The 16435-nt window shown below is 36.8% G+C and overlaps 1 protein-coding gene across 2 annotated transcripts; it reads left to right on the forward strand.

The window, feature by feature from the left end:
• Window positions 1-260: 260 nt before the first annotated feature.
• Window positions 261-6952, forward strand: OLFML1 (olfactomedin like 1). Of its 2 annotated transcripts, none has more exons than XM_009896519.2 (3): window positions 261-691; window positions 2545-2833; window positions 5954-6952. In XM_009896519.2, the coding sequence occupies exons 1-3, from the start codon at window positions 566-568 to the stop codon at window positions 6730-6732; spliced, it is 1194 nt and encodes a 397-aa protein (XP_009894821.2). In that variant the 5' UTR covers window positions 261-565; the 3' UTR covers window positions 6733-6952. The 2 variants fall into 2 exon arrangements, with proteins under 2 accessions (XP_009894821.2, XP_054027949.1); XM_054171974.1 differs by having other exon boundaries at window positions 2548-2833.
• The last annotated feature ends 9483 nt before the right edge of the window (window positions 6953-16435 follow it).

Raw genomic sequence — 16435 nt, forward strand, 5'->3', positions numbered from 1 at the left:
GAAACAAGTCCTTTAGATTGTTTTACAGTAACAGCTGTGGCTGTTGAACTAGCTACAAACATTATACAACAGATCTTCCTGTGAAAGAATAACAAGTGCTCCACTGACTTTGAATCCATGCTGACTTACACCAAGTACACACTGCACATTGTTGGTCACACGGGAAAGCAGATGGGAGGAGAAAGGAAGGAATATAAATTATTTTCATTTGTATTTAATAAAATTTGGCCTACAGGCTTTAAGTGACTCAGTACTGAACATCTGGGATAGATCATAGGATCACAAACTGGAAAGAAGTCATCTGGCTTCTAGAAATAAACACATTCAGTTCCTCTTCCACAACTTTGTTACCGATAAGCTGCAACAGCCATCTTAGGGATATTTAATAGTTGCAGACACAGGATTTTTAACTTTTTAGTAATTTTTAGCCTGACTTTTTCACACTGAGGCATCAGACAACTGCTAGATTTAATCATGGACCAGCAATAATATTTGGGACTGCCCTCCACACACAGACACACACACTAAATTCACTTATTATTTCGATGCAAAATTTTATGAAACAATGATAGCCCTGCAATTCCAATTTTTGTTAGTTCCATTCCTCACAAGCACCATGGGAGCAGCACAGTATCTGATGCAAGATGCAGCACTGATGAACTACTTAGATCGGCGTTTCCTGTCTTTGGAGGTATGTGCTAACTGTATCCTTCTGTAAACCCCTAACTGCAAAGAGGTTTGAATGTTCTGCCATGTGAGTGAACACAAAACAGTGTATGATAAACAATATCAGGAAGATACACTTCCAGCTTTTTCAAATAACTGGGTAAAATTGTAGCTAAATGTTTAATTACAACAACTCATAATTACCACATCATTATTTATTGCAAGGTATCATTTCATAGTGTTATATTTTTATGCTGTCAGTGCTTGCATTATTTTTACAGCATTGGTGAATGTAGCTAAATATGCAAATGTTTATAGTACTGTCACAGTCCATCCTAGGGAACAGTAAAAACATGTTACTACCAGTAGAAGTACTGTCAAGTATTAACAGGGAGATAGAAGTTTATCAGGTATGTTTCCTAGGTACAGATGAACCTACCTGGAAGAGCATCTTAAGACATTAATATAAACCAGGATTGTATCTGCACTCTAATCTGAAGTTGAAATTATCCCCTTACAGCTGGGAAAGTGTAACAAGTAATTGTTATCTAAATGTACCAGTACCAGCTTCTTTTTCTGCAGTAAAAAACTACCAGGACTGCAAAACACCTTCCCAGTATTGGCATGCTGTCAGCAGACAGAGTTTATCCTAAATCACTAATGTGTCCTTGGCTTCTGCCTTGCATTGACAGACTTCAGAGAAGTTTTAACTTGCCTGATCTTGCTTCCCTTCTTGTACAAAGCTCTCATTGATCTCAACTTCACAACACAGAAAGAATTAAGGATTAGCCTAGTATTCAGTTCCCATTGTGTAGACTGAGATTTACATTTTCTTAGCCACTACAGGAATAACTTCACATGGTTATTTCCATACATTTGGCACCCATTAAAAATTATACACTTCCACCTGTGGAATTTGGTGCAAGGAGCACCAAAGTAAATGAAAAAGGGTGAGGCAGATATTGAATAATACACTTGAAAACATTTAAAATAAAGTTTTTGTAGGAAGTGATTTAACAGCTATGTGGGGACTTATGGTCACATATAAATGGGGGGGATGGTGTCACACACAGAAACCACAGGTCACTAAAGAAACAAACCACCACACGGCGTTGCCATGGCACACGTGCATGCCACATTAAGTATTCAGTAAACTCGGACATTGCCTAGTCAAACACCACCTTAAAACAAAATACCTGAAATCTGTTCAAAAAGCACCAAATCAGAAGACCTAATCTAGCAGTTAGATCTACTAAAATTGTGTATTTGTGCTTAAATATTGGGTTATTGTCCTCACTTTCCCAAAGGATCAGTTGGGCTTCTATGTTCAGGCCATCTATTATCTTTAAAAGCTGCTGCATTGCAACTGAGAAACCACTTTTCTTGCCTCTAAAAATGTTGATGATTTTAATATAGGTATAAAGAAATATCTAATGTTTTGGGGGCATTCTTAAATACTGACATAATTTTTACACTCCCCCCCCTCCAAATCCAAATCTTCTCAAATATAGAGATGTCAGTATTTCCATTTTCCATCTTAAATAGATGAAAAATAGCCACAGAAGACACTGTCTTGGTCAGAAGAAACACATTTATGTGAAATGTTCATATCTGCATATTTTCTACAGAAAACTTTTTAGGACTGCTTCACCAGTGGTCCTACAGGACTTTTTGCCCAGAACTGTGAATGCTAGTGCCAGTCTAACACATCCTCTTCACATAGATAAACAGCAACAGACCATTGGTTTGAAACAGATGGGGGCAGTGGGATCAGAAAGGATAGAATAGCACAGTTTTTAAAGTAATCATGAATGAGGTAATAATCTATATGGAAGATAACATATATCCATGTCTTTTCATCCTTTGTTCTACCTCAAGAAGAGGCTGGAAAAATGCAACCAAGACATACTAGATTATGTGGAAGAATTCCGAGACTTTTCAAAGATGGCGCTGTCACGCCTGGCGGGACTCAATACTCACAAGGCTGAGGTTAAAAGTGAAGTAGAGAATTTGCTAGCAAGAGTTGAACAAGCACAAAGGGACATAGACTATTTTGGATCTGTCAGAGATTCCAACACATGTATAGGAGTACATGAAGACCTGGTGAAACAGCAGCTATCTGAAGCAGCAGAAGAAAAAAAGAAACTTAAATCCATGCTTAATGCAAGTAAGAATGGTTTACTTCTCAGTACTTCAATGTGAACAAGATAGTTCTCTAGCCACTGTGTGCATGCCAGTACAGGAATAACAGATTTTCACAGGTTATGTGAATACCACAGATAACTGTAAATATTAGACTTTAAAAACCAAACAAATACAAAACCAAACTATAAAAAGGGAAGGGAGAGGAAGAGAAGAAAGTGCAATTCAAAGATTTGTTTTGCAAATACTCTTCTGCATATCAAACAGGTTCTTTGGAAGATGCTTTTTATTATAAAGCAATGTAAAAAGCCTCAGAAGGTTTGCTCTTGCAAAGTCCCAGAAAAAATGCCAACACCTTTCTGAGTATTGCAGATGCTTTTTGGAGCAGACAGGGGTCAACCCCCCAACTTAAAAGTGAATCCATGAGTTAATAAAAATACTTGAGTTAATAAAAAGACTGCTACGATTTGCATCTGGTTTACTGCCCTCTGTTATTATTTGTCTCCCTCTCCTTTTCAAGTACTCTATCAAGAGAGCACACTGGCTTAGCTGCAAGTAAAGCTCTGTTCTGATTAGAAAATTAAGTGTTAAGGTAGTAATAAGAATAGAGACACAATCTATACTCCTTTAAAACACACTATGTTTTATCATTTTAAGCATCTTTACCTTAAGAAAGTTGAGTTACAGATATTGTAAATTAGATAATGTAGATACATTTTAAGTAGTCTGTTTTCATTCAAAAGTATTAAGAAATGTAAAATAAACAATGAGAACTGCGAACTGCCTTTTCTTAAAAAGTGAAAGATATTTAGCATCATTAATTACAAAATTCCACTAACTTCAACAGAATTAGACTGATTTAATTTTACAGATATGCTTACAGTTTGTTCCTTAAACTTTTCCAGCAAGAGTATTAGGGCAGATGGTAATAGAAGAAACCACAATGCTTCTAAGCTCTATCTCTACACCACAAATGAGTGCTCTGAATATCAAGATTTCTTTTTTGCCATATAAAGATTTCTTTTTTAACATTAGACATTTTTTGAGAGGCAGAAAAAATTGAACTCATTGTGGCAAGGACACTTTGAAAATGGTATCTTTCTGAGAGTTTCAGAGAAGAAAAAATTGCTTTCCATTTTCCCTTGTTGGAAATTACTGCTTTTAATTTTATTGCAGCAGTTCATAGCAACTCTAATTTTATCAATACTAGTCAGATGCTTGTCTCATTGAAGTCAATGGCAAAGTTGTTCCCTGTGTAAATTTTACAGAACTGAGGAAAAAGTAGCAAGATCTTCAACTTTAGCAAATAGCAGCTCTGCTTCTTTGCTATCACGTATTTCTCAGAAGTGAGGATTTTTTTTTAGAGTGACTCAGCAAGCTAGCAAAAATGTTTTTAAAATCCTAGCTTTATTATTAGTTTTGGTTCAGGTTCACACAGACTTGAAAATAATACGTACATTCACTGTTTTTGTATGCAGTAGTCAATTTCTCATCCTGCTTTGGGTGGGAAACAGGAAATTATCTTCTGCACATTTTGGGGCACAACAAGAAACAGTGGGCTTTTAAGGTATAATGGTGAAGAATGTGGAACAATTTTTGCCCACTGTGGATGTCTCAGTTTCTCACTCTTCCTCCATGCTATTATGAATGCCAATAAGTTGTAAATCTTTTCTTAAGAAGAGAAACTCTATTGACAGATTTCAGATAGCAATCTGGTTACTTCTGTGGAGCAAAATGTTGCTAAGGCTGGCTAGGTGTTTTTTTTTATTATTCAACAGCTTTATGCTTTTAGAATCTATATAATCAATAAATTTCAGCTTTGGGAAAACTATTGTGGATTTCCCACGGAAGGTGCAGCCAGAGTGAGGACTTCCAAGGAAAAGGAAAAAAATTAAAAATAAATAAATCAGTGTTGTAACAGCAATATCCCAATGCTTTGGTTAGAGGGTACCAGTGCACACAAATGACATAAAGGTTGCTTTCTACAGGCAACTGGAATCTTGCCACTGACTTCAATAGGTTCATATCAGGCCAAATAGAGAGGATGGTTTTGCTTTCTTCATTTAATCTACTGCCAGAATTTCCTGCCTTAGGGCTTTGTTTGTTCTGTTTACTAAAATGGCTGCACTTCACTAAAGGCAATTCTTTAAACTTCAAATAGCGTCTCTTGTAATTTATGAGTGTCTTTAGTAAGCAAGCTTGCTAATATGTTTTGCAATAGAGGTTTTTCTGGAAAACATGGTACTTGATAAATATCTCAGTATTTGAATCTTCACAAGCTTGGTGCTTTTTGGTCTTAAACATCTGTTCAAAGTGGATACAAAATGTAACAAAGCCAAAACTATAACTTGCTCTCTTGTGGCGCTGATTTTATCCCTATAGTGAGGTAAACATCAGCCACGCTTCTAGCGTAAGAATTGTTATCACACACATATCATACCAGTTCATTTAAAGATCACCTTAATATATGGGCATTATTTTATGATCTATGTATTTGTTCTAGCTTCATTGTGCTGCCAATTTTGGGAAAGGAATGGGACAATAACCCAGTGATTTGGATTTCTCTTATTACTTATTTCTATTTGTCAGTTTTTTATTATTCTCTTTTTGTTTGGTTGGTTGGGCTTTGTGTTGTTATTATTTTGTTTGTTTGCTTGTTTTTCATTTTCCCCTTCATTTCTAATACAAAGGCTAGGTGAGGACAAGACAGTTCCTGAAACAAAAATACTATATACATAGCATAACAGGAAAATTGATTCTAATTTGCATGCCTTCAATAAGAAATAAATTTGATTATTTTAGTGTATTCATATAAAGCAGAAGTCACTTTTTGGAAGATAAACTGCAGCCTTGTAAAAGAACTGACAAGAATAGTCAGAATCACTAACTGTGCCCTTGGTGTCCTCTCAGGTACACAAACAGAATCCCATTTGGATAACACCGATCTAACAATGCAGAAAACAACACACTGTGTAGCTGAAGATATGCAGTCTCCTTATTACATAAAATTAGCTTCAGCACTACCATAGCCATATTGCTGCCACCTTTACTGATATATAGAGTCTGTATTATAGTTGGATTAAAGGGAAATTAATTCAAAGAAAACAAAACTAATATTTTTTGTTGTTTGGGTGTTTGCTTGCAGGTTGTGACCAAATGCTTGCAGGTATTAAGTCCCTAAAAATAGTTAAGAAGACTGAAGATAAGCATGGCTCTTGGATGAAAGATCCTGGCAAAAAGCATGCAAAGATTTATTTATTAAATGGTTCTGTAAATAATGTTATTTTGGAGTTTGCAAATATCATGACATTTATGGAAAGTAATCATACACTAAAAGCTCGCAGAGTCCCCTTGCCATTTCCCTGGGAAGGAACTGGCCACATCATATATCAGGGTTTCTTGTTCTATCACAGATATGGCTCCTTAAATGAGATAATTAAATTCAATATCCAGAGAAGAAATATAACTGACCAAATGCTACTGCCAGGGGCTGGAAGGATTCCTGTCTATCAGCTTTCTCCGTCTACAAAAATAGATCTTGCCATTGATGAGCAAGGGCTTTGGGCAATTCATGCAGAACCAGAGACTGAAGGGAACATTGTAATTACTAAAATCAATCACAAAACCATGGCAGTAGAGCACACTTGGGACACATCATGCAATAGCAAGGGTGCTGAAGCAGCTTTCATGATATGCAACACACTCTATGTTGTCTACAACTTTCCTAGTGGAGGGACCTCTCGCATACGATGTGTTTACGACATTTTGGAGACAGTAAATACTCAGGAAATTCCAGTATTACATTTTCCAAAACTTCAAGGTAGTCATTGCACTATACATTACAATCCTAAAGAAAAGCAACTCTTTGCTTGGCGTGATGGATCCCAGATCATTTACAAGATTCACACAAGACAAAAAGTTTAGAAATTAAAGCAACTTTTCAAATATACTTAAAAGCTAGCAGTCTCGTGTCACCATGTCTATTAAAGTGTATTAAAATCACATTATTCCTACCTGTTAAATAAATTCAGGCTTACACACCCTAGTGATCTTAAATATCCAGTTAAGAATATGCAAACACTCCATTAATATGAATGACATGACAACTACATAACCACAGATAAACAACAGCCACAAATGCTAGTCTTAATGACTAAGGCTAATTACAATTAATAATAATACACCCCTGACACGTTCTCTTCTTATCAAAATTATATATCCTACTTCAGTGCCACGGAAATCAAACCAGAAGTCCTTCCTGCCCAATATGCACTGACTGACAACCTTCACTACCCTGAAGCTCACTTTAGGAAGTCTTCTGGTAAGCACTATAAAATCATGTTTCAAAAGAAATGATCTGTAAAATTTTACTCAAGAGGTTTATTATAGGACAAAGCATAAGAGTAAATATGCTTACAAACATGGTTTATTATTAACACATAGTTCCTGTACATTGCATCAAGGCTACTCCTAATCATAGAACTTCTAGGCTATGTCTATGAAATGCCCACATTTTTGCTATCGTTATAGCTGTAGAGTCCACTTTTGATCATGTTACTACATTAGTTGCATTTAAATATTCACTTTTATCAGCTTCAATTTGCCACCTTTCAGGGGTTTTTCAGCATATCAATGCTTGTGTCAGAAGCAATGTACCTAGATGATCTATTCTGTATTTAGTTAGTAGTAGTTAGTAGTTAGTCTGTTAGCCAGACTAACTCAGTTAAAAGCAAATGAAGCTGTATTTACCATCAAAAACTACACTTTACACAGGAATGCAATGAATATGTACAAAATGCACAGTATTTACAATATTATACAGATATTTACAATTACCATAGAACATGAAAACCCCCCTGGTCAAAAGACAGGAAAGCTGTTCCCCTGCCCTCCCAAACCCTCCTGTCCCAAAAGAGAGAGAGGAGCAGAGAGAGAAAAGCAGTGGGTTACTTATCCGAGGCCAGCCAGAAGCACGTTATCTCTCCTCCAAGCAAATCAAAACAGCCAAGATCAGAAGAAAAAAGGAATGGGAAACGTCAGGAATTGTTACGGTACAGCTCCTCTTATCCCAGACATTTATCCAATTAATTTGTTTAGAATAATCTTTTGTTTTCCTTTTTACACCCAACAGTGACTTATTTATGTTTTTCTACTTTTCTGCTTGAAATCTGTACATAAATTTTAAAGGTCATAGCCTAAAACCATCACAATATTGTACCCAATTCGAAAATGGTTTACATATCATTCTGTTTCCTTTCTTATCAGTCCTTTTCTAGCATCTAGCAGTAAGGAATTTTCTCAATACTTCAAATCACTTACATTGCTCATAGCAGAATCTTTCTCATCCTATCCTCTGACTCCAGCAAAATACCTGTACAGAAAAGGTCAACCTGAGGAGCACAACTGTATAAGAGAGGGCATGCCCCTGGTCAGGCCTCATTTTATAAGTTATAGATAAACTCTGGGTAAATATAAACCCATTTTGTTTCAAAAATAGTATTTAAAAAACAGCAAACAAACCTTAGGCTTTTATTTGTGAAATACAGATACTGGGTATAGCTTGGGATTTCTAATGACAGCTGTGTTTCTGTTTAATAACAACAAAATCACCAAAATAAAACAAACTACCAAAAACCGGTGCTTGGAAAGGAATCCAAAGCTGTTTTGCAGAAAGACAGTTTTGTTCTTTACACTAAAAGAGCTGTTGTTCTGTTTAAAAATAGTTTCAACAGACAGCCAAACATTGGGGAATGATTTTGAAGAGGAGTTCCAGAACACAACCAAGAGTGTATGGACTAGAGTGCTGCTCTGCTTCTGGCAAAAGAAACTGTATTGTTGGAAGCAGCCTTAACGACTAGAGCATTACTACAGCATGTGTTACAGAAGCCACAGCAAGCACAGTTAAAGACATCCTCAGGCTGAAAACAAGGTGGGCTGGCGCTGACTTCTTGTGTGACCATGGGTCAAAGACAGAGTCAACTATTTGGCCTCTTACTTGTCATCTGTAAAATTACAAACACAAAAATATAAAATGGTATTGGCCACCCTTGCAATGCATTGAGATCCTTTACTGCAAAAGAATGTGTCATTTACTTAACAGTAAACAGTACTTACTTACTTAAAGGATTTTGATGCAAATATGGATTGAGTCTGCTCTTAGAAAAGTCCTTCTTGGAATATGCTATGTGCCACACCATTACACAACAGAGAAAGCCTACATTACTATTTCATATACAGATTTCAATGTGCTATCCTCAGAAGTTCAGGCAAGGACCTCTCTGAACGTTGAGGCCCTGGAAATCCACACTTCATAATGAAGTCAAGGTACTGCCTAATTTCAGTAAAAGGAGAAATTTTGTGTGAATGAGCTTCACTAGATCTATTAAATATCACTAGATATCATACTGTACAATTATTTTTTAAAATATTGAAAACAAGCAGACACAATAAAAGTTTTCACAAATCTCACAACTGAGGTTCATTTACAAGGAGGAGGAAACTTTCAAGCCTTTTTGTTTCCAAAATGTGCATGAACAATCAAACAAGTCAAAGAGCTGGAATTTCCAGCTATTAATCCTGATACTGATTTGTTGGTAAACCACTTATGTGCAATCATAAGAGAATAGAGGGGGCATTGCTGGATTAGCCTGTCTCATCTACTGTTTAAAATCTCTGATGAGTAATCCTCTTCACAATATTTTTGAGACCAGCACTGACCTTACACTTCATAATTTTTTTTCTTATCCCTTGCAAAGCCTGTAATTATCTGTAACCACTAACAAATATCCAGGAAGAATTAAGCACTTTCGTGGGGTTTAAATATTTTTAAAATAATTTACACAATGCCTATGTCCAACTGAATTTTCTTTTAAAGTTTTGGTCTTATACTGCTTGCACTGTCACTGTCCATTTACTTCAACTAAGAATTTGAAGATAAAGTGTCACTGTCATTTCCTGTGTACTTACTCAATTTAAAATCAATATTGTGCCATGTGGATGGATGGCTGTCCCTGTAAGAGCTACAAAACTTTACTTTGGCTTTATGCTCTCACTGTATTTTTCCAAAAGCAATTTTAATATGTTTGGAAGATGCATGATGATGTAATGCCAGCTTTCCAGGGCAACATATGCACTGTCAACAACTTTGACAGAAAAAAGTTTTCTTTAGCATAGGTGCAAAACTCAGTTTAAAGCCTTAGATTTTCTCTATATGGATCTACAAAACTGAGGGAACAGTCTGAGATCAGATATTTCAGTCCCAGAGGCAATCAGCTTTGAAGTGTGTGCAGAACTCATATCACTGTGGAGAATGTTATCTCCTATAAGAATCTCAAAAGAAAATATCTATTTCAGCAATCTTCTTAGCAGAAACAGTTTTGCTGAATGCTATGAATTGCTCATTTTCTCCACCATATTGGAAGCTAGGGTCTCATTCAAAAAAACAAACATACAAACAAAAAAAGGCATTTCATGTTCAATTGTTTGGTGACAAAATGCAAACAGAAACTTGCAGGATTAACGACAGCAGTAAAGTTAAAATGCATTGCTCTAAGTTTACAGAACTTGCATATAGACATACTGAAATGGCCCCCAGGCTACCCTGCAACCTTTTCTTCTCATGGCATTAGTACCATTAGTACACATTCTCATCCACGATGCACATTTGATATAACTACCTTCTTAGTTGGTCTTGTCAACAATTAATTTCTTATTAAATTTCACATAAATATCATTAAATCCTCAACTTACTAATACCACAACTTATATGGTATGTAATTTGAATAAATATTTTTCTTATCAAATGTGTACTGAAAACAATGTTTTGCTTTACTAACCAATATATTTATATTTTTATGCTTTGAGGTGCAAGCACACATATATAAACGGTGGGGGGGTGGAAAGAAGGACACACAACTGTACAAATATAAAACACTTCTTATATGCTATCATAGTTTTCCAGGTGAAGTCAAAACCATTAAACCACCTATCTTAAACTTATTTCATAACCTGAACAAAGTATCCTCTTTTTATTGAAAAAGAAGAAAACATTTGAGTTCTGTCCACGCACAGCCATCCAGCTACTCCTGCAACACATCCTCCACTACTTCTCCTCCAAAGGTTTATCACACATAGCACAGCACTGAAATCCAGGTGGTACAATTACATTGCAATTGATTTTTTTCTAGCTCTGACTTTAGTGACTCCCTGTAGCAGAGCTGTAAGTCAAGGTAGCTGCTGTTTGCCAAATCCTTCCAGCTAAAGCAAACTTTTTGGTGAAATATTTGTATTAACATTTACTGTCATTATGTTTGTCTGATACTATTCACAAGGTTAAATTAAATTCAACACTGTAAGTATTCATTAAAAAAACCCCAAACCTCACATTTCATTTCACACTTGTTTGTGTCTATGCTAAAAGAATTTGACTGCTTAGCAAGTAACTAGAACACCAAATGACTGACTATCCAAGAGAAACAATGAGGAATGTTCATAAACAAGACACGAATTCTTTTAAAAAGGAATGCAGTACGTTCACAGAAATAGGTTTCTGATATCTGGCAATGTACAAGTGTCCTGGTTTGAGGCCAGGCAGATCTTCTCTTGCCCCCTGAGAAGGGCAGAAGAATGACACACAAATGGATTGCAGAAGTGATGGAAAGTTGAAATAGAAAAGCAATTAGTGTTTCACAGAAGTTGCAAGCATAGTGACAAAAGAATCCCCGAAGTGTACAGAATCCCCTATAGCACACCCAGAGGCCTCCCAAACACTTCCATTCTCCCCACCTGAGGGTATACCCAAAAGCCCCCAGCGCTCTATCTTCCCCCTCCACTGCTAGTAGGCTAGTCCCAGTTGGCCAGGTCTGAGACTGCCCCTGCCCCTCCCCCTTCTTCTCCTGGTATTAGGCCTAGCCAGGCCTAAGAGGCCTTGAGATAACTCCCCCACTGGTACCTGATAGGGAGCATCTCCCACAGAAGCAGAGGGGGAAGAAAGAGGAAGTGAAAGACTTTGCAGCTGGATTTATAGGGTGCAGGATATTATGGGTATGAAATACACTATTTCCTGTGTCCACCCATTGGGCTGTAAGGTGTAGCTTGTGTGCAGCAACAGGAGGCACTCAGCCTAAGCTGCCGCAACAAGCAAATCAAAGAAGTTACAGTCACATCCGTATTCATTCCATTATTTCAGGGAAACAAATGTTTCTTCTATGTCCAATTGCACTGGATAAAGTCAGCACTTTAGATTCTTTGTGAATGGTGAAATAGGCATTAAGCCCAAACACTACAGCTATGCTTTTTAAATGAGCCTAAAAGAAGTAACCTTTTTCTGAATATAGCAGCTGAAAAGCACACAACATATCTTAAGAGCAGAAAAACAATGTTTACGGTTAAAAAAGTGAATCATATCTCAGTCTCTGAGTCACAATTCAGGTCTGAATTCAGAGTGCAGCTGTCTTAGGCTAACTTATGACAGGAATACAGTTGCTATCATACCAGCAAGTCTTTGATACTGAAGTACTCCTTTTGATTTGACATAAATTCCCATTTGGGAATCATAATGATTATAAATATTCAAAAAATTTTAGTTCCCTAAGAAGAGCACTTTCAGTAAAACAGTTATCAGAGCCACAATTGTAAAGTGGCTGATACTGCTGCAAATATTCATCATCTTACATTGACTTTCTTTTTTGGCAATTAGCTTTCAATTTATAGACAATACATTAGAAAAGTAATTAACATGGCTGTAGGCAGGTTTTATAACATGAGATGTCAGATCCATATGCTGGTTGGAAAATAAAAACATATCAGGAGACATTTTTGAGGTTATTTCTAAAATCTAATGAAAGTACAGTGACCAGGATGTGAGCAGTCATCTACAAATTAGGCTTACAGCTCAAAACCAAGGCAAAGAGACGAGACACATTAGCCTTACAAAAAAGACAGCTACTAGGAATGAAGAATTGCTGCAAGCCTGTAGTCTGGACATTAAACAAAATGGTCTTAGGTGCTAAAATGAAGTTTCTGCAAACCACACAGTTTATCTCTGAAGGCTAAAAGAGGAACAAAGGGAACAGGCAACCCGGAAATGGCCAAAAGTCAGACTGCAGAAGGAGCCTTACAGAGGTCTTTGACAGAAAACCTGTATTTTGCAGAAACGGATGACATGTCCCTAGGAAATATGTGTTTCTACCAGTGGCTATTACCTATGTCAATCATGATCAATTACTCCTATTTTCCAAGTTGTGCACACTATGGCACACAGATAGAGTTTATCAGCTACTGGATCCAAGATAACGAGTAGAGATAGGGACTTGCTTCCTTCCACTGTCGGCTTGGGTTTGGGGACTGGGTTACTGGGTGGGTTTTTGCAGTAGATCTTAGTGGATGCTTGCAGACTGACCTTTAAGATAATTTCAGGATGTTTATCAGCAAAGACTCTGTTATACTTTCTTTATATGTTCCCAATCTTCTTTAATCTCCACAGAAGGTACCATTCATATTTTCTGGTCACATATTAGCTAAGGTCAGAAAACAGCAAAAGAAAGCTAATCAGTAAACAAATCAAGAACTCAGGCATGTGACTTGAGTTCCTGCATATCAGCTGAGTCACAATAACCAACCTTGCCTGCTAGGTTAGGTGCAAGTGGCTTAAGCTAATCTTCATTGCTTGAGAGTTGCAGCAAGTCACACACTACAGCTCATTTCTGCAGCTAAGCAAAGATGGTGTATTTTGTTATATCAGAAAAACTGAATCATAATACCACTGGCTTGAGCTGCTGGTGGTCTGCTTCTAAAATAAAGGTGAACGCATCACTTACTGTATCGTATGTATGACTATGAAAAAAAGAACTGTGTGATAGAAACCATAGCAATTGTTGACAGAAGCAATGAAGAGCATTATTTGGGAAAAAAAGCAGAAAGAAACCCTTGCCTCCTGGCTCAAAACTTCAGGTAAGATGAATTTGGAGGTCTGCTATTATAATCTCTCCTGTGCTTGAAGGTGCAGGATTTTGTGGTGGGTTTTTTTGATTGTGTGTTTGGGTTTGTTCTTTTTTTAAATAAAAAAGGTCTTACAAAAAAATACAGCTTTCTTGGATCAAGCCTAAATGCTGGCTAGAAGCTTTCATGGAAACATAATATTATTATTTATAACATACTATCCATAATAATGGATGTCTTTTGAGTCAAGAAACAGCCTAATAATGTCTCATGTAATTCATGATACTTTCTAGTGTTTTTTCTGCCAGTTCTTATTGCAACCAATTTAGACAAATGCCAAATCTCCCAATGTTACAAGTTCAGTCTGACTGAAACAAGTTCCACAATTCAAAATGTGCTCAGTAAAATGATGGGATAACAGCTTACATGATAATGCATTTGCAATACATAAGCATGCAGTAACTTACAGTATAAGCTCTGTTTTCCAGGCTGCAATACAAAGACTTCTGCCTGATGCTTAGAGCAAATGCAGGTGTTTTAAACAGCCCTCATTAACTATGATAAGCTTCCCAATCCAAAAATGTATAAAATACCTCAATATATGGAGCTAGTATTTACCTGGGAGAAAACCTCTTCAAATCACCAGTGTCTGAGTTAAGAGCTGAACACTAGATGGAGCTACAGCCTTGTAGCACCACTGGCGACATTCAGATTACCACAGATGCCTGAGGTATGATTTCAATTAGCTACACGCAAGCAGCCTTGTTTAAAAGACTTTCAGAATCCTGATCAGAAGTAACGGTACGTCCTGAAAACTTTTTGCAAGAACTGCATGTGTCCATTAAAACTTCTGGAATATAAACAGAAAACTAGGGGAAAAAAACCCAGCTCAACAAGTATAGTACTCTGGGAGGAAACCAAAGGAAGTTTTTGTAAAGTTTATTTCATCTAAGTAAGAGATATCTGAAAGAAAACTCTTATACTCTGTGTACTGTTAAAGAACAGTTCATGCTCTAAACTGTCAGAGAGAAAAAAGAAATAATAAATTCTGGTTTAGTATCAAGTAGCTATAGTTGTCGTGCAAGATTCCAGGAAATTTTCAAGTGTAATTTTATGCAGAGACAAAATGTCTTTATTGAAACTTTCATCTTGAATATTTCACATTAACTTCACTAAGTAATGACAGGAGGGAAAAAACCAAAACAAACAAAACCACCACCACCAAAAGCCCAACCAAACAACCCCCCCGTATCTTACCCATTACATAAAGAGCATACCACATATGTCAAAAAACGGTTTCAAAAGATAAGAGAAGTTTGTTCACCTTACCAGAGGAAACTGGTAACATGACTGGGCACAAATCTCAGTTAAAGATAGGAGAGAACACTCTCTAACAATAGAGAAGGGATCAGCTGTATGGAATTGATGGGCAAGTATTCTCCAATACATTGTTCCCTGTCTACAGCTGATTCAACCAAATCTGCATGAAAGAAAATCTCTGATAATTTAAAAAGATTTACATACACACCCCAGTTTTTTTTCCCTCACAAAGAGATTGCACAGTACTTGCAGCTTTCACAGTCTTGCATCACAATGTTTATTCATTGTTTTAATGCTAGTGTTTCATAGCCTGTACAGCCTATGAATAGGAATACTGTGATTTGGGGAAAACAGTGGAATCACATTGTGACTAACCTTTGCTGTAGCCTTAGAGTAAAGCTTTTTGATCAGGAAGGATGTGAGGTCTCAAGTATCTCTTTTGAGAATTCTTGAGTAAATAATTAAAAAATCAGAATGGTTGGGACTGAACTTAGTCACGGTGAATTTACTGTCCTTTATAAACAGTAAAAATAAAGTTTTGTAAAAACTTTTCAGCAAATAAAACAGCAGTTCAGAATATACTGCAAATTGACACATCAAAACACAGCCATTTCTCCTGCCATGAGCATCTCTAGGGAGCACAGCCATTTAGAGCCTGCATCATGGTTGGTTTTGGTCCTTACTTTTCAGTGACTATGAATCATATTGCTGCTTTTCTGTACAATCCAGTAACACCAAGCAGTTTACTATGATATAACAACCAACATACATAAGCCTAAGCACCATTCAGGCATGCTTGCAGGATCAGGAACAGGGACTGAACTCTAATACAAGGCCTCTCAGCATTGCCAGCATGACCCATAATGTGACTGCGACATGAGGAAGAGAAACTCAGACAGTTAAGCTTCCTAATTTCTAACAAAATAAAAACAGGTCCTCGTTGTTATATCTAGTTGAGAAAAACAGTTATAGAGGGACATCTGAGATCTCACAGGTAACTTTCTACTGATTTTCAAGATGGAGAAAATGAAGATGGTCAATAGTGTCCAGCAGTATTCTCTTTTGGGGTTCCTAACTTGGTTTTTTTTGGTAGGTCTTTTCTGAGAAGAATGGTTCTGCTCTCCCTGAATAAGCTTCATTGTTATATGAGAAGCAAAGGCTTAACACAATGCCAGCTTTGTGACAGTAATGTGTCTGCACTACTGCAGAACAGAAATAAACCACTCTTACTGAGGGAGGGATTTCTGGAATGGTAATTAGCCAAGAGGCCAGAACAGCTGAGGGCGCAGCTCTGAAACATACTATACTGAGAAAGAGAGATACAGAATTAATTCACTTCAGTCAAAATGATATTAAACAGGACAGACAG

The sequence above is a fragment of the Dryobates pubescens genome, chromosome 22, assembly GCF_014839835.1.
Source record: "Dryobates pubescens isolate bDryPub1 chromosome 22, bDryPub1.pri, whole genome shotgun sequence".
Lineage (NCBI taxonomy): Eukaryota > Metazoa > Chordata > Aves > Piciformes > Picidae > Dryobates > Dryobates pubescens.

What these genes read in the sequence shown, in the direction of transcription:
- OLFML1 (XM_009896519.2), top strand. Translation starts at nt 566, where the DNA reads ATGATAGCCCTGCAATTCCAATTTTTGTTAGTTCCATTCCTCACAAGC. An exon ending in GGCGTTTCCTGTCTTTGGAG is followed by an intron (nt 692 to 2,544) that starts GTATGTGCTAAC and finishes TTCTACCTCAAG; the next exon opens with AAGAGGCTGGAAAAATGCAA. An exon ending in TAAATCCATGCTTAATGCAA is followed by an intron (nt 2,834 to 5,953) that starts GTAAGAATGGTT and finishes GTTTGCTTGCAG; the next exon opens with GTTGTGACCAAATGCTTGCA.